Source organism: Rattus norvegicus, chromosome 17 (genome assembly GCF_036323735.1).
Source record: "Rattus norvegicus strain BN/NHsdMcwi chromosome 17, GRCr8, whole genome shotgun sequence".
Lineage (NCBI taxonomy): Eukaryota > Metazoa > Chordata > Mammalia > Rodentia > Muridae > Rattus > Rattus norvegicus.
In genome coordinates, this window is record NC_086035.1 from 72860675 (window position 1) to 72880000 (window position 19326).

The window sequence follows — 19326 nt, forward strand, 5'->3', positions numbered from 1 at the left end:
CATACCACAGAATAGGAAATAAAGAGAGAAAGAAGAAGAAGGAAAACCCAAGCTTTATCATCTTCTCGAGTTCCAAGTCAAAGCAGAAAGTCGGCTAATCACATGCGAACCCAGCCCTCACGACCATTGCACTTAACGCTGGCCAAAGAGACACGTTAGTTTCTTCAGACTGTGGAGAACATTTTATTTGGTACGAACGGCTCACGATAGCAAATACTGCTGACGAGCCTCCCGCAATGACTGACAGGGGACAACACTTTCATCCAGGATTTCCTCCTTTCTGGTAAGTCATCCATTGGCTTGTAAACACAAGTTTTGATTATGAATGTTTAGCCATTAAAATGTATTTTTAATTAAGGGGCGGGGGAGAGGACTCGGTAAAATGCTTGTCTTGCAAGCCCAAGGACCTGAGTTCACGCTCTAAAAGCTGTGTAAACAAGCCAGATGGGGTGATGTATGTTTGTACTCCTCGAGCTGGGGACCCAGAAATAAATGGAAACAGAAGGATATTTGGGCCTCATTGTCCAGCCAGCCTAGCCTACTTAGCAACTGTAGAGAAATGTTTTCAAAAACACACCTGAATGTCATATGTGGGTGTTCTTTGACCTCCATACATATTACACGCACACACACACACACACACCAGCACATATATAATGCACACACACACATACAAACATGTATGCAAGAATAGTAGTTAAGCAAATCTGCACTTTATTAGTAGTAACATTTAAGGCAGCTCAGTACAGCAGAAATGTCACTGTTGTGACCCGGATGGGAAATGTCTCTCGCAGGGCCATTTATTAAGCATTTGGTCCTTAGCTGATTGTTCTATTTCAGGAGGTGGCAGAGACCTCAGAAGGTGGCACCGAGTTGGCACAGATAGGTCGAGGTTGGAGTGTCTTGGAAAATGCTCCCTAATTAGCTCATCTCTCTTTTTCTACTGTCCACGAGGATGTCATCCTGTCACAATGTAGACCTACGTTGGAAGCCAGGTGAGCGTGGGCTTGACTTGAGCCCATGAAGAAAAACAAATCTTTGGCTCCCTAGGTTGCTTTTATTAAGTACTTTGTTATGAGGATACTAAAGCTAATCTAGGCAGGAAGTCTGCACGTAGCACATGGAGGTGCAATGCAACAGACCTGCCATTTGTTTCCATTTGCCTGGGCAATATCAAACCAAGGAGCGGGAAGCTTCACAAGAGTGAGGAAGTATAACCAACTCCCCGTTCCCCAAAACCAAGGACACTTACTTTGCCTTGAGCACCTCCTCCTGGAAATCCCACTCTGGATCTTCTACCAGCTGTAACTCTCTCAACACCCTCCCGGGCTTGTAGGCTGCATTGGTAATCATGGTAAGAATCTGTTGGGAAGAAGACGCCACAGTGAAGCACAATTGTGTCAATTCCTGTTGCATTTAACAAGGATGTGTGGACTGCTCTCCACAAAAGGTTCTCCCTGAGTGTGGCAGGTTCTGGTAAAGTGTGATAGGATTTTCTGCGGGGCAACAGGGAACTGACTTGCTATCTAGGAAACTGGCTAAGAGAACGGGAACTGCTACAGGGAGTGCCTGATGCTCAAAAGACTCTTCAATTCATTATTCTCCAACAGGATTATTCTTCAGTCGGGTCCTGAGGCTTTCATTCTGTTTGGAAAGGCCCGTGGGAGGGTCTGGAGAGATGGCTCAGTGGTTCACAGTAGGTACTGTCCTGAGGACCTGTGCTTGGTCCCCCAGCATCCGTTTCTAGTAGCTCACAATTGCCTACAATCCACACTATAGGGGACCCAACACCCTCTTCTACCTTCCACAAACACCTGTATCCATATGCACGTCCCCTGAAATGCAACTAATTAGACATAAACATCAATCTTGTATCCTTTATGTAGCCAATGAAGCAAGCAGTATGTTTGAACTAACACTGAGAATACTTCAGACACCTATACGGAGTGTAATGAGTTCCTCCCAGCAGATAATGGCTCAACTTACGGACATTTAATTTGACAGCGTTCTCGGGTGTGTGTTGTGAGCAGTAGTCTGAACCACCTAACCAATATCATATTTTTTCAAATAACACACCCATTTCCAAGTGTGAAGTCCAAGAATAATTAATGTGGTGACTGCCTACAGCAGAGTGCCCAGAATGACCAACGATGTCCTTTGTAAGAGAGAGGTGAGATGTCCCTGGTAATTCTCAGTGTACAGATTTACTAAAACAATGGAGGAACCATCCCTGAGCGCTGGCCTCTCACGAAGCAAGTCATGATTTACTAATTTGTTTTTGGCTTAGAGACAGTATCTCTTACAGCCAAGATTAACCTTGAACTCTGATCTTCCTGCTTCTATATCTCTCGAGCTAGGTTTCCAGGAAATGTGTTACCATGCTTATGTGGGGCTTAACATTCACAAACTCTGCCTTGCTCCAAGCTCCTGATGCCCAGATATGTTAGACAATATGAAGAAGTAAAGTAGGAAATCAACTTAAATACCACAAAATGACTGTCTGTGGCAGCTCCTTGGGATGCTGGGCATTCAGACATAAGGAAAAATTGCAGTGTCACCCCTCCTCAAGTTTAGCCAGGTGCAGAAAAGGTATTAATAGTCACATCAGGCAGAAGGCACAGTCTGAGGAATTACATACAACCCAGAGGGAGAAGAGTTGTTCCCAGATGGGAAATAAGCACTGTTGCCACCAAGTCTGTTTTGGGTGGAAATCAGTCAACACGAAGGCATATTCAGAAAGCCCTCAAGCGGGAAGGATACACCCTAGAGGTTTAGCTCTAAAATCATGAAGCTTTCTCACATCACCGAAAAGGATTGATCTTTCACTTCCTACTATGCATGGAGAGGGGTGTGGCTGTACTGGAGAAAGTTTGTCACAACAATACAGGGCTTGAGTCCCAGCGCCTGCACAGTCAGCTGTGGTGGCAGGCACCCTAGGCCCAGCACTAGAAAGGCGAAGGCAGGCAGAGCCCCCAGGAACTTGCTTGCCAACCAGACTAGCTAAACTAGTGAGTTCCAGGTTCCAGGTCTTGGGACTTGGTCTCAAAAAATGACAGAGGACGATGCACAAAGGTGAATCACATGTGCATGTGCATACACCTACCATACATGTATACAAACATACAATTTACACCCCCCCCCAAAAAAAAGGAGAGACAAGTTTTGTTGTATGGTTACTATGGCACCTTTATTCCGGTGAGACCTTACTTCTCCCAAAGGCCCTGACTAACCCCAACAAGAGACACATTTGAACCCAGGGACTAAACGGAACAAGCCAACGCAGACAGTTGTGGAACATTTTGTTTTCTGCATTAAAACAATCATCTGATTTTTCTATCTGCCATCAGTACAAGTTAAGAAACTGAGCTTAAAAATAAATCTAATTAGAGCTGGCTGCAGTAACACATAAAGTATTTATCACAGAGCAGCAACATTTCAGTTGGTTCTTTTCATTGCGACTAGTGGAGAAAACCCCAGAGCTACGGTGTCATTTGCTGCATATCAGAATGCATTTTGTGACTGTGAATAGAACCAGAACATGCCTTCCAGAGTTCATTTCAGACTGGAAACAAGCAGCAATTAAATTTGAAAAAGCGCCCGATATTGAATTTTTTTTTCTCGTGGCTTTTCCCATTACCAACCCATTTGTCTTCAAATTCAACAAGGTCACTCTAAAACGTTAAGAGCACTGGTATGCATGCTTGTGTCCAAGATTGCCAAAGAAAATATGGGTGCCCCATAAATAGAACTAAATGGGGACTGGGTGATTGCTTCGTGGTTAAAGTGTTGGCCAGGTGCTATAAAGACCCGGGTTTGGATCCCCAGACTTGTCAGCTCCGTGTGGCGGCCCACCTATGATCCCTTCCTCATAAGAGAGAAAAGAAGATTCCAGATCAACCTGGTTGGCCAGACTAGCCATAAGATAACTGTTTGAGAAGTGCCATCTTCATGAGTAAGGCAGAAGAGGCAATAGAAGATTCCTGATATTAACCTCGGGCTTCCATATGTAAGCCAGCACATGCGCAAACATGCACATACATATATGTACTATACATATAAACACACAAATGAACAAGTAAGAACTAAGTAGGTAGCTGTTATCACTGGGCAGAGTTAACCAAAATGACTTTGCCTTGCAAACTATCAGAATACAATTCAGTATGTTTTCCACAAGAGATGAGAAACAGCATGAATCTCTTCTCTGCAAAGTCCTCCTCTAAGGTACAATTAGAAAGTTCAGTAAGTGTACCATGTCATCCACACGGGCGAGCAATACAGAAAGCCACAAAAGCTATGCACGTGCATCATCCTGGCAAAGCTCGCCCAAGCCTGCTGCATTGTTGCTCAGCATTAACTTCTGCAGACGCAGTGCGAGCACAGCCCAAGGTCACCTGTGCCTCTGCCTTGGATTCCAACAGGTGACTAAGTAGGGTCCCGCCCAACAAGGCCTTTTCCCGGTCTGTCCGGTTCCACTGAGAAAAGTCACTACTAAAGAGACTCACGATAAGTGCAGAGGGTGAGCGAGTGTTGAGCAGTTAGCCCCACATGAGATATTTATTAGGATTCTCTACAAGCCTTGGTGATACTGTGCGAGGGGGATGGGAAGAATCTAAGAACTGGAGAAAAGGGTGGTGTTGTGGAATTCTGTCTTTGGGGAATGCATGTGTTAACACTTAGGAGCTATGATCACCTAAGTGACACCTGCATAAGATTATGACCATAATGTCCCATTATGGAGTCGGGGTAGATGAGAGGTTCTCACTGAGGATTCGTGGGTTGGTTAAGGGTTGCTGGGAGAAGAGCCATTTTCTTAGTGGTACAGCCACTAAGTTTCCCATGACCCTGTAATCTACCTCTCATCGGCATTACTATAAGTAAGCCTATTTATTGGTTAAAAAAAAATTTAAAGTAGAGGAGAGTAGTTGAAAAGAGGAAGGCATGAGTAAAAAGGGAGATGGACTAGTTGAAGTATCATCAAAATACATTAAATATACATATAAAGAGGTCACAACAATGCCCACTGTTCTTTAACAGGTGCTGATACAAAGAATTCAATAATATAAGGCCATCCCTGTCCCTTTAATTGTAATTTCTCTCTGTTTCACTGATGGACATGACTTAACGGCCTTCCTCACTGCATCAGCACCACAAATAGACTGCTATTTGGCTTCCTACACTGGGGACATAAGTATTTGGTAGATGGTAATGACAGTAAGAGATGGGAGACAAACACCATGCTAGATGACAAATAGGTGGGCAGATAGCACCTGCCCTTTTTTTTTATAGATTTATAGATACGCCCAAGTATCTATAAATGCATAATAGATACACGATGATGATAGGTAACTAACAGGCATCTAGAGACTAGACAATGAGGAAGAAGACAGACAGTAAGACAGACATCATAAGCATCAAACAGTTAGACAAGGGCAGGATAAATGGGTAGATGAACAGGTTGACAGGTGACAACAAAGACAGATTAAAGATGTAGCTAACAGGTACACTTGGGAGGAGATAGGCAGATGGATCAAAAGATATAGAAGTTAGATACTATAAAAATGTATAGATAGGGTGATACATAGGTCGGTGGCAGATAAGGAAACAGGACACCCAGACGAGTGTGTAAGACAACTGAACAGGTTAGCTAGGAGAGTATGGAATAAATCTTTACTTCTTAGATCAGAAAGGGGATGGCCATCTTGGTGGATCCAATGTGCGCTACAACACTTAGTCTCTCGACCACCGTCATGCCTACAAGACTAACCACATTTCAGGCAACCTGAACTCACTGGTGTAGAAAATCACACAGCAAGGAAGCGATACACCCACAGAGGCTCGTACAGTGATACAGAGGTTCATCATATCCTAAAGGTTCCTACAGGTACAGGATTCAAGGCCCTTTCTCCTAAGAATTAGGTAGCAGCAGAGGAGAGAGGGGAGAGCAGATTGTGATATTTTAAGTCCTAACAGAATATTTACAATGTGTTGGGCTTCCCTCTATCTAATTTTTTTTTCATCTCTAGAGTCCAGGCTGCCAAGGAAGAGGTCACACCTCCGCAGAGCATATGTGACCACAGGGTGACAGGCAGCTGAATACATGCAAGCCGATGAGGAGGGCACAGAACGGGACTCCTTGGGGCCTCCCTGTTGGAAATAGCATCCTTCCCTTGTTAAGCCTGGTGGATATTCTGAGCCAAATGACTTCTAAGGGGAAACTCGGGTGTTCCCCAACCTCCAGGAGTCATCCTGAGATTCCACCTTCACAACCTGGGAGTCTCTTTAAAGACAGAGGTTCAATTATTCACCCCGCAGTGTTTTCAGAGTCATTTCTGCCAGCTGCTCCTGGCTGGTCCAGTTCATGAAAAATTGGGATACCCATCCCATGACACACTGACCCATGTCAGCAGACATTCTGCTTTCCTGGATTCATGTCCCAGAGAGATGGCTGCCTCTCCATTAATGTGAGCATGTGCAGACACCACCAGTATCACCATGCATATAAGCCACGTGCAACAGGTAACCAGACTCAGAGGATGGTCCAAGATACCAGCAGTCTTAGAATAACCCTACATAAGTCCAGGAATTGTCCATCGCTCAGATTTGTCCTTAGCACACCGGGGGAGGCATGACTGTGGGATGATGATTTGAGTTAGAAATGGGTGTTCTTAACTGACATTGACTTGACTGACCATGTAGATTTGATTTATGACAAAATGCCATCAACTAGTATCTGTCCGTGATAATTCTATGGTGCTCATAAAGTGGCCCAGACCTGAAGGGGTCCCCAGAAGGGGTCCCCAACATCAGAAGGTCAAGACCTTTTCCAGGTGGTGCGCCATCTTGAGTTTAGTTGGAGGATGTGCAGAGTTGAATGGACTTATTTAAAACTGTCTTCTCTCAACACCATCTCCGAAGTCACACTCCGTCAGGAGTGGCTCTCTGAATCTCTACAAAGCCTGCTCAAGTTTAATATCCAGAAAACAAGCTGATGCCTGCATTAGCTACCATTTTCTAGATTCTTCTTTCTTTTTCCTTATTGGTTATTTTCTTTATATGCATTTCAAATGTTATCCCCTTTCCCGGTTCCCCTCCAGAAACCCTTTATCCCATGCCCTCTCCCCCTGCTTCTATGAGGGTGTCTCCCACCCATCTACCCACTCCCTCCTGCCTTCCTGCCCTGGCATTCCCCTACACTAGGGCATCAAGTCTTCACAGGACCAAGGGCATCTCCTCCCATTGATGCCCAACAAGGCCATCCTTTGCTACATATGTGGCTGGAGCCATGAGTGTCTCCGTGTACTCCTTGGTTGGTGGTTTAGTCCCTGGGGTGTCTGGTTGGTTGATATTGTTGTTCTTCCTATGGATTGCAAACCCCTTTAGCTCCTTCAGTCCTTTCTCTAACTCCTCCATTGGGGACCCTGTCCTCAGTGGTTGGCTGTGTGAGCATCCGCCTCTGTATGTGTCAGGCTCTCTCACACATGGCTTAAGACCCCTCTCTCTCCTCAGCCTGCAGCTAGCCTTTCCAAACACCAGCTCTCCGTCCACCTACAGACGCTATCTACTTAGAGCAGACAAGACAGAGAGAAAACAACCCCCATTTCACATTTTCTGAAGATACAAAAGTGTTTAATTTTCCAATTCTGCCGATGGCTCGGAAAAGCAGCCCACTCTGTCTCTGCTTCAATTACCTCGTTCTCTTTACGCAAAATGAAATTTGAAGCCAGGCAGAGGCTCTGGCACCAAAGGAAGAGCATTAGCATAAATATTGGTTTGGTGGAGCTCACATTTTTCTTGCGCTCACGGAACTGAAGCGCTTGCTTTTTATTTATTTATTTTTTTTCCCTCCATCTTGCTACTATGTGCATTTCTAACCATCAGCAAAACCCAACTTTTGTCATCAGAAAACTGCTTCTGGCTAGGCTTTTTAAACTTGGTGGCTGGCAATCTATCAGAAAATGATTGAGGATAACAACCTTTGACTTAAATAAAATCATTTAGTCGAGGAAAACGGCCTGCCGCAAAAGAGAGAAGGAAGCCAAGGTCATGTTGTTGGTTAAGGTAGCTTAGTAGATGTTGGAGTGTTAGCAACCAGAACTTGTCATTCAAATCAGGCTTGCAGGCACTGGCAGGGGAACAGGATCACTCACTGTGTCTTGTCAATCAATACCGGGCACTAATGCAGGCAAACGACCTAGGCCACCTTAGTCAGCCACAGCCAAGGGATGGTAATTCTTACCTTATATGGAAATGGAACTTCTTGACTGTTCTTTTCTCGATTTATCATTTTTTAACCACACAGCCTGTATGTGAGGATCTATCTTCTGTGCCGATTTATCTGGTCGGATTTAACCAGTGACCCTACTGACTAACCTTAACAATACTGAAGCATTACCAAATTAGCTGCCTGCCCGGACTAGCAACCACCATCTCTCTTCAGCTACAAGTTCGTCGTCTTTAGAATCCATTTGCTACTTGGTCTGGCCAGGATGCATACTCTTTGGTGGCCGGGCCTAAGGCTAAGCTGGGTTCAGAGAAGCTGTTTACAAAATGTAGCTTCGGAGACGGGACAAAGCTGGCCTGGTCAGACTGCCTGCCTAGCATGGACAAAGTTGTGGGTCTAATTCTCAGCATCATACAAACTAGGCACGGTGGTGTAGGCTATAATCCTAGCACTGGAGAGACAGAGGCGGGAAGAGAGAAAATTCCAAGGCATTCTCAGCTACATAGGGAGCTTGAAGCCCAGAGATGTATAAGGCGCCATCTTAAAAACTAACATGCAAACAAACAGACGCATGACCTTTGATGTGCTGCTGGTGGATGACCAGGTCTGACGCTTAGGCCTGCACTTAACTGTGTCTGTCCTTGGAGGTCCTGCGACCTCAACACTTATAAACATCATTCCTGTTCCTTCTGCCCTCCCTGCCCAGCTTGCCAAGGCTCTAGGCCCCCTATAGGTTTTCCCTCTCAGAAGCATGTGCGTGCCGTGTCATGGCACCGGGGATTCGCTTGCTCACACTCCCTCCGCCTGCCCATCTTTCCCCTTTTACAAGAAGCTCACTCAAGGTTGTGACTTGGAGCAGCCTATCTGACTTGGAAATAGTCAACCTCAAACGCTGCTAAATAAACAACCAGTGGAGATCTGTCCATGTCTCACAGGGTTCTCCTAAGTGCTTTACATCCCCTCAATACAGATTCATTTCTTTTTTTTTTTTTTTTTTGGTTCTTTTTTTCGGAGCTGGGGACCGAACCCAGGGCCTTGTGCTTCCTAGGTAAGTGCTCTACCACTGAGCTAAATCCCCAGCCCCACAGATTCATTTCTAAAGACACAGAAGTTTTTGACAGTCCATGGCCTGGAAAATCAAACATTCTCCAACTGCTTTAGGAAGAACGTTATTAAAACAAAAAAGGTAGGCGGGTGGCTTGCCCAGTAAATTGCTTGCTACGCAAGGATTGATGCATGTTCGAAACCCAAAGCACCCATTAAAATAAAACAGACAGACAGGGATGGGGGAGGGCGGTTGGGGAAGGGGACTAGGCATGGTGACACATTTATAATCTAAGAGCTGAGAAGGTGGAGACAGAAGGATAAACAGACTCCTGATTCTGGCCAGCTGGGTGATGTGAATCAGTGTGATTCTGACCAGTGTGAGAGATGTAGTCTCAAAAAGTAAAGTGGAGAATGACTGAGGGAGACACACAAATTTGACCTCTGGGGGCTGGAGAGATGGCTCAGCGGTTAAGAGCACTGACTGCTCTTCCAGAGGTCCTGAGTTCAATTCCCAACAACCACATGGTGGCTCACAACCATCTGTACTGGGATCTGATGCCCTCTTCTGGTGTATCTGAAGACAGCAACAGTGTACTGACATACATTAAAATAAGTAAATCTTTAAAAAGAAAAAAAATGACCTATGGTCTCAATACACAGGGGCACACTACACATGCACACACATGCATCCCTTCTAGAGTGGAAAAGCACATATAACACACACACACACACACACACACACACACACACCTACACCTACAAAATGCTCTCTGTTGATAGAATCATGCCAGCCTGTTACTCTGAGAGATCCTCAGAAGTCCAAACTGCTCAGAATAGCAAAGAAAGCCACCCGCACACAGCTTCCCCTGAGCTCCTGGGTTCCACTTGACAATGGACAACTCTGGAACCTCTTGGGTTTTACTCTTAAAATACAACACACCCTTTTATACATTTTACAGCTAGGAACAGTCTAGCTTCCTCTGTTACAGCCTGACCGTTTGCCAGAATCTCCCCTGAATGCCCACCCATGCTGGGCAACTGAGATTGTACTTACTAATCCCTGCCAAGTCAGATGTCACCTGCTGTATCTTTGTCCCCTTTTCCTCTGCTCTCAGAGTATACTGTGCTCCCATCTCTCTTTAGCCCACCTGAGTGTTTATCAAGCTTTGGATCACATGGTTTCCTCACAACTGAATGGGAAACAGACAGACAAGTGCCCAACAGGGCTGGCGGTTGATCCAGGATTTCAGATAGTACTTGGCTCTCAGAAGCTGCCACATAAACAATTGTTCAATGGGTGGATGGACTGTGTGGCCACAGAATTTTATCTTAAAAACCATTCATTGTGGCATAGCAGCAATGGAAAAGTCATACGGTGTGCCCTGGAGTCTAGAAATGATTCATTTATTCCTGTGGGGGTCACCAGATACCCACTGCAGCTGGCCCAGTCAAATGCAGTTGAAGAGCCTCCAATGTCCATTTACATCCTTCAGAGTAGCCTCGAGGCCAGGTCACTCCCACCCCAGACAGGAAGGAAATGGGAAGTCCCTCCCAGGTGATGAGTGGCCTAGATGTGCCTGGACCAAGCCACAACACAAGCCTCATGAACATAGAGAGACCATGCCGAGTACGATTACTGTCTAAGTGCAGGTACCAGACAGGCATTGTGGAGGGGGTGGACAAAAAAGATGCCAGTTGGGTTGGAGGTGTATCTCGGTGGATAGAATGCATGCCAAGCATCCAGGAGGCCCTGGGTGAGATGCCATCAGTACATTAAAAACCTGAGTGTTGGCGCACAATGTAACTCCCACATCTGCTTGGTGGAGGGAGGGGCGGAAGAATTCTAGGTCATCACTGGATAGACAGTGAGCTCGAAGGCAGCCTGCTATATATTAAAAGGCAAAAGGGGAGATGCCAGTCACTTTACCCTGCCTCCTGAGGTCCCTCTTACTTCCCCGAGGTGGCTTCTTCCTTGAAAAGCTTAAACAATCTGGTGAGCGCTCAACCCATAAAGGCATTCTCCTGACTTCCTAGAGCACTTGGTGTAAGCCTATCACAGCTTGTCTCCCTGACTCGTGTCGGGGAAAGCATACTGATTAGACCGTGAGTCTTACATGGGTAGGGATGTCACTTGACACCTTGAAATCTCTAGTGTTCCATCCCCAGGGATGAGGTGTGCTCTGTCAAAGGTGAGCTGATTCGAGTTCAGGAGCTGCTTTGGAAACTGAACACAACGTAGAGCTCCCATTAGAAGAACAGTCCGGACGCCTTACCTCTTTAAGCACCAGCACGCACTTGCCAGGTCCCACGGACTGAGGTAGTTCTGAAATCCTTCCTTTGTTCAGGAACGGGCCTGAGAAACACCGGTGGTTGACGAACAGCTGTGGGCAGTAGTACTTCTCATTGGCGGCTCCTGCTGGCATAGAATGACATAGTGGGATGCTGGGGGCTTGCTGGGTCACGACATGGGGATGACAAGACCTGTGCTGAATCCAAAGATCTCATTTTGACTGATGGAGGATCTGGAGAAGAAATGGACTCTGAATGGTCACTGCCACCCCCCTAGAGCTGGTGCCATTGTGACTCTAGTCAAACATCCTAACTTCCGTTTCAAAGTACGACAGAGAGAAACATGGTTTTCTTCTCTAGAGAAAAGGTGTCCTGGGTCCTAATGTCAACACATTTTCAGATCCGTTACAGTATCCTAAGACACTGGTTATTTTCCCCACTATGTAAACATAGACTTTTCTGTGGATTATACAGTATCTAAGACACAGAAAGAAACAGACTACAGCAATGACAAACCAGGTATCATGACCGAGTTCAGGGACAACCACTATCCTACAGAGAAGATCCCCTATGTCCTACTCCAGTAATGCCCCTCATTGCCCTTAGAAGAGTGATTCTCAAGCTTCCGAATGCCTCTACCCTTAAGTACAGTTCCTCATGTTGTTTTCATTGCTACTTCATACGTGTGATTTTGCTATTGTTATGAATCTTAATGTAAATGTCTATGCGTTCCAATGGTCTTAGGTAACTCCTGTGAAAGGGTCGACGACTCCCAGAGGAGTTGTGGTCCCCTGTTGAGCATTCGGTGCCTTTAGCACTGATATCCATCATACTGAATATGATATTTACCATTAAAGTTAAACAACTTCAGCGCTCAGCACGTGAACGTGTGCAGCGAGTGATCGATATATGGGCTCTTCACAAAAACACTTCATGGATGATTTTCTTTCGCACTACTAGCTCTGTTTTATAGAGTCCCAAGTCAATAAACGGATAGTAAATTTTTGCCAACAAATTGAAAACACTCTGTTTTCGTGTGTATACGTGATTCTGCCCTTTTTTTGGACACACCACAATTTATTTTTCATTTCTCTTTAAAACTCTTAGCTGTTGCTGCTTTCTTAAGAGTTTCCAGGCATGATTTAAGGAATGCACCTTCAAAAGTTGACTTCAGCAAACGGGCAAGAGATCTCTGTGAGGGCACAGCGGAAGTAGAATTGGCTTCTCCATCCACCCACATACCTACAGATGTAGAGTTGACCATACTGTCCCCACAGTGATGACCCCACTGACATTCCCAACAGCATCGTGGTAGAATTGCTGTTGTTCTACATCCAGGCCAACTAAGCATTGCTAGATCTTTCCACACTGTCAGTGCGATGGAGAGAAAATTACCATTGCGTGGCTTGAGCTCTCATCCTTGGAATACGTTCATTCAGCAGGGCATGCTGAGTCTCTAGCGCTACAGCCCAGACTGGTGTGGAACTCACGGCACTTCTGCTATGAGACCGCAGGTGCTGGACTAGCACGTGTGCACAACCACATTTGGTTTGAGTAAAAGTTCTTGGTGTTTGTGATTACAGAGTAATGTCTCTCTTTGGGTTAAGAGCCCTACTGTCTGATGTGCTCTCTCAGCCAAGATTTGCCAGAGAAGCAGTGAGATTTGTTCAGAAATATTACTACTTGTTTGAAGGCAATTTAACAGTTCAGAAAGGCCTGCTTCTTAAACTTGAGGGAGGAAAGAATTTTATATTGAATGTATAAAGAAGAGTAATATTACTGCAGTAGACTATAAACTGGTGTGGTTTCCAAAAAAAAAAATACCATTTTGAAGTTCTATACAAGAAGGAAGATAATTAACTTCACAAACTGAATTTACTTAAATTTTTTGCTAGTATTACCCAGACCTTCAGTTAAATGTTCATCTAGTCTATTTATAAAATAGAGACTCTCGGCTATACCAGTTTATGTAGACATAGCTATAGTCACATTTGATGGTCCAGTGGCAGCCCACAACTCTGTCTCACAAAGATGCAAGACTTAATGTGTTGACAAATAGATTGTCCACAACCAGACTCAAGATTTCATGAGTGAATTAAACCGTGTGGATATATGTAAGTCACTGGGGCAATGGTGCATACAGATAACCCAGAGAAGTGGTACACACTTGGAATCATAGTACTAGGTAGGCTGAGGCAGGAGGATTGAGAGGCCAAGGCTAGCCTGGGCTAAGTAGCAAGACCGTGTCTCAAAAAGTCAAGTCGAACTGTGGTGAAATGACCAGAAAGGAGTGTTTTCTTTGTCTTCACCCTGGTCAGGGACACAGGATGCTAATCTGATTTACAATGGCCAAATGTCAAACACATTCTTGTCCCGAAGATTCCAAGACCTGTCTACAGGTCCTGACCAAACAGTAGTAAAGATGAAGTACAGCTTTAGCTTCAAAAGAGTTTCTTTTTAATATCTGTCTGTCTGTCTGTCAGTGTATAGCAACAGACGGAAGGAATGGAAACGGGTTCTAAGTTGAGAAGCAGGGACCACAACAACAAGCATGTCTGCAGTCACAACAGCACAGCGGAAAGAAATGGTGTCCTTCGTGAAGCGTATTTACCTGCGGTGTCCGTCTGAGGGGGCAGGCAAAGCTCTTGAGGTATATTCTCAACAGGCACTGGGGGTAACGATCTGTGGATAAAGAACATCAACTATTAAGGGCACAGGCTTAAGAAGAAGTGGTGCCCTGCAAACTCCTCATAGTTAGAATCGGGACGCCAGGAACTCAAGACCAAGCCATTACGAGGTAGGCCATGTGTACCAAAATAGCCCCAGTCAACTAAATAAGGAGGTCATTCTGAGAACTTGGTGTTCAAATCCATCCGATGACCCTAAAAACCCTAGGCACACATGCCTCTGAGTGGCCACGCCTGACCAGTGAGTTTCCTCTGAACTTGGAATAATGTCTTCAATTACATTCTAGACACAACTGATATATAATTAATGTCAGACGTCTCCACTGTGATTGTCTAATTAAAACAACCTTCAGGTGACTTTGGACATCTTTAATCTGTGTTTGTGGGGGATGGATATACTCAAAAGGAGACTCAAGAAAAAGAACTATAACCTGGTGACTGTTAAAACTTTAATTCTGGTTCGTTCTTTCAGAGTTCAGGTAAAAAGTTCATAGATAAATGTAATTTTTTTTAAGTGTAGTGTAAGGAGAATAAAGGAAATCTGGGGGCTCAGAGGGGTACACCTGGGGTAGTTGCATAGCAACTTTAATTTTTGAAAATTGACCTAAATGTTAAATAATCCATCAACAGATATCTAAAGATGGAGGAGGGCGCATCCTCTCCAGCAGAGGATGTTAGACTGGTTCCCTGAGCACAGAACTGGCATCTGGTGAAATATGCAGAAACACAGATTCTCAGATTAAACCCCAGAAATCCCAAATCAGAAATCGTGAGTGTGGGGCCCAATGATCTGTTTGTGGTGTGAAAATCATTAACCCATGAACTGCAAGTGAGGACTCATTAGCAAGAGCTTACCACTGACCTATCTACAGCACGTTACACAGATTAACGGGAGCCACAGTACCAGCCTGCCCCAGGCATTCAGTGATGACTGCCTACAAGACACCCCGAGTCATTATCCCCACTCAGTGATCAACGCAAGCACTTGTTTCACGTCTTCTGTTTAAATTTAAGCCTGAATACATGCAAAAGGTACTGTTTTCGGTTAACTTTATTACCATATGTTTTTGTTTCCTTAAGGAAACACAATCACTTCAGATGGAAGGAACATTTGGATGCATTTTAAATATTTTACAATGCTCAAAAGGCCCACCAGAAGTTTCAACTTTTCAAACACACCCCGTCCGCATGTACAACACTTCACCCTCAAACCTCCACACACACCCCAAACTGTAACCTATATCCACATCCATGATGGAAAAACCATTTTTGAAACACATGAAACCAAATTTGATTTAAAAAAAAAAACCTCAATAGTTATTGTTCTTTTAAAAAACAAAACAAACAAACAAACAAAAGCAACTTCTCAAGTTCAGCCCGACGGGTGTCTGAGGACCAGGGGTGACACTGAAGTCTTTTTTTTTTTTTTTTTTTTTTTGCCTCCAGACATTCAGGGTCAGCACAACAGATCACCCATCTGTAAGCTATGCTTGTCATATGGGGCCACCGAGAATCAGCACCAGAGGCAGTCATGTCCATCAGTGTGAAATTAAAAATGAGAATAACCACGGGGGCTGTAGGAAGCTTTGACAGTGGGCTCTGGATTCTGCATGTAATAACTTCGGAAGGAGGAACAGCTGTCCCGTCACTGGTAAGACTCTCGCTAGCTAATGCCCCAAGAAAAACACTCAGGCCTTTTATAGCTAACCATGCACTTTGCGAGAAGAAAAGGAAGTGGGGAAAATACATACGGTTTTTCCGGAGGTACAGTGATCGGTTTTTTCTTGCTTTTTGCTGGAAAACGGGAAGAGAGAAAGAATAGGACACTGTTACTGAATTTAATCCTTTTTTAATGGCTCAGTGTAAAAGTATAACTTGCTTGATTTATTTAGAGGTAATGTCTCACGCAGCCTGGAACTGGATGCGTAGCTGAAGGCAGCCTTGTGTGTCTGATCCTCCAGGATCTACCTTCAGAATGCTGGGATTGCATGGGTGCGACACTGAGCCCGGCATAAGGAGTTCTGGGTCTACGCCCGGGCTTTAAGTGGGATAAGCAGCTATGTAGGTCCACACCCTCTCAACAGAGCTGCCCCACGGCCCTTCATTATTTCTGAATAGGACAGGGATCGCTTTTGTACATCTCTTAAGCCACTAAATAATGAAGACAGTTTTTATGGCAAAGTCTTAATGATTATTTTCTCTTATTGAGTCCTTGTGTCCACTCTCAAAACTAAAGAGCTGTTGAAATCAAATGACAAATTTACATAGCATCTCTGAGTATAAATCAGATATATGGTTTTATCAAATGTGAACAAAACTTAAGTACATCTGACCTTGTCACAAGGTCCTTCCTTCCTTAGTAAGGAAGATCAAGAGAACACGTTACACTGCACATAAACACGCATTAAGATACATTGTTGGAAACTCGACAGAAATTCTTTTTTTTTTTTTTTTTTTTTCCGGAGCTGGGGACCGAACCCAGGGCCTTGCGCTTCCTAGGCAAGCGCTCTAACCACTGAGCTAAATCCCCAACCCCCAGAAATTCTAATGAGGCAAAAAATACTGCTAAGATAATACGCCCCCAAGTCAGCCTCAATGAAAGGGTACAAACAGCTAGCAGTGTATCTGCTCAAATGTTCAAATAAAACCAGCGAATAATGATGGGGGGGGGGGAGAACCCTCTCTGTTATATCTTTAAAGACTTATTCTATTTTTAATTAGGCAAGTGTGTCTAAGTGTGGGTGTGCATATGTGAGTCCAGCCAAGGGTGTCAGATCCCTAGGAACTGGAGGTCCAGGTGGTTTTGAGCTGCATGATGTGAGTCCTGGGTACCAATCAGGTTGTCTGCAAGAGAAGTATACATTCGTAATCACTGAGCATCTCCCCAGTCCCAATTCTTGCGTTCGTTTCTTGAGCACACACCATTCTGTAGAGGAGAGGTTAATCCTGAACTGTTATCCCACCAAATGCTAAAAGTCGCAGAAATTTGTTCAGCATACATAAGGGCTAAGCTGGGAACTGTGGTGTGTGCCTTAACTCCAGCACTAGGGAGCCATACGTAGGCAGAGATCCAAACTCTGTGAGCTTGAGCCTAGTCTGGTCTACATAGTGAGATCCAGAACAGTCAAAGCTATGTAGCACACTGTCTTGGGGGAAAAAAATGCTGATGTTAGAAGATAAGAGAGTTATCTGAGTCAAGATTGATAACAGACAACACTGTGGTCTGTCTTTTTATCAAAGTGATAAACATTTATTAGAAATAAATACTAACAGAGGAGCTGCAGACAGGGTCACTCACAGGGTGCTTGGAGGAAGTAAGGCTGGCCCAAAACCTCTCTATGGAAAGCACTAGGGTGTGTGTGTGTGTGTGTGTGTGTGTGTGTGTGTGTGTGTGTGTGTGTGTGTATGTAGGTATATATGTAGGGTGTGTGTATGTATGTGTGTGTAGGGTTTGTATGTGTGTATGTATGTATATGTGTAGGGTATATGTGTGAATGTACATATTATGTGTCTAGGGTTTGTGTGTATGTGAATGTATGTACATATGTAGGGTGTGTGTATGTATATGTGTGTAGGTTTTATGTATATGAATGTGTATATGTATGGTATGTGTGTGTATGTGTTTAGGGTTTTTGTGTATGTGTGTATGGTATGTATAGGTTATGTATAGGGTGTGTGTATGTATATGTGTGTAGGGTTTGTGTGTGTTATGTATATATGTGTATATATGTGTATATATGTGTGTGTATGGTGTGTATAGGGTGTGTATGTGTATATTTGTGTATGTATGTAGGTAGGTAGGGTGTATGTATAGGGTATGTAAGTGTATGTATGTGTGTGTAGGAATTGTATGTGTGCATATATGTGTGCATATGTGTGTATGAATGTATATATAGTGTGTGTATGTGTGTATGGTGTGTATGGTGTGTGTGTGTGTGTGTGTGCGTGCGTGTGTGTGTGTGTTTGGGGGACATGTGTGTGACCTGGCACACATGTGGAAGTCAGAGGGCCATGTCAAATGTCAGTCCTTATTCCTGTCTCATTTGAGATAGGGTCTCTTCTTCACTGCCGTTAACATCACGCTGGGATTACAATCCTGCATCCCAACTCAGGTCTTCGTGCTTGCAGGGAAGTGCTTCACCCACTGAGCCCTCTCCCTTAACTCAAATATCATCTCTTTAACAAAATGTGAAGCCTGTTATCTTTGAGAACTCATACTATTTAATTAGTACCTTTGATGTACATTAAGGAGAAATAAATGCAAGGATGAATCTAGTCTGAAGACGTTTAAGGCCTGGAGTTTCCACTGGAGGGACCTGCGATAATATGTCATGGTTGCTTTACGTGTATGGATGTGATGTGTTGTCATTTAGCTACATGACATGACATAGACGGGTTAGCACTAGACCTGTGTTCAAGTCTGAACTGGCAGTCATGGCTACTTTTTGCAGGCTTCATCTGGTGGAAACAGAGTTTGCTGAGTCTCCACCCCCATGGTATCTGGTATGGACTGGGGACCTGTTACATTGGTAAATTAGCAGAAATGATGTGATTTGGTGTTGGGGCATCAAAAAAATCTGAGGTCATATATTATTAAATCAAAGCATTGTTTAGTCATTGTTAGTAGTCGACACTAAGAGCATTTAGGTCAGTAAATTGCTGAGGTCATCTTTGAGTACCTGATTTTTGATTTGGGGATATGTATGTGGTACCAGAACACAGGTGCATGTGTAGGCCTCTAGAGTTAGACATCAGGCACCTTACTCGATTCCCCCTCCCATGCCTTTGTCTAACGCCAGCATCTCTCAGCCAGCTTCGCTAGGCTGGCCCACCGAGGCCAGCTCCTGGGATTCGCCCATCTGATTCTTAATGCTGGAGTTATAGGCACGCCTAGCTTCTTACCTGGGTGTGGGGAGCTTGGTCCTTGTACATAAAAGCAATAGTCAGCCACTGAGCTGATTCTCTGGCTCTACTGATTCTTTTAGGGGAAGTTACAAGAAAAGAGCTAGAGTCCCCTGTAAAGTGATAGTAGAAAAGTAAGATGTCAGCCCATGCCCTGAGTCCCAGCATTTGGGAGACAGA

At 44.4% G+C, this 19326-nt stretch overlaps 1 protein-coding gene across 9 annotated transcripts in view; it reads right to left on the minus strand.

The window, feature by feature from the left end:
- Positions 1 to 19326, minus strand: part of Sfmbt2 (Scm-like with four mbt domains 2) — a 194563-nt gene that overhangs the window by 16638 nt on the left and 158599 nt on the right. For 6 of the 9 annotated variants that reach the window (XM_006254210.5, XM_006254215.5, XM_006254213.5 and 3 more), the window contains 4 exons: positions 15996 to 16038; positions 14169 to 14239; positions 11542 to 11684; positions 1253 to 1362 (listed from right to left, as the gene is read on the minus strand). In XM_006254210.5, coding sequence (XP_006254272.1) covers positions 1253 to 1362; positions 11542 to 11684; positions 14169 to 14239; positions 15996 to 16038 — 367 coding nt within the window. The remainder of the gene's footprint in view (positions 1 to 1252; positions 1363 to 11541; positions 11685 to 14168; positions 14240 to 15995; positions 16039 to 19326) is intronic. The other 3 variants (XM_006254216.5, XM_063276494.1, XM_063276493.1) reach the window with 1 other exon arrangement.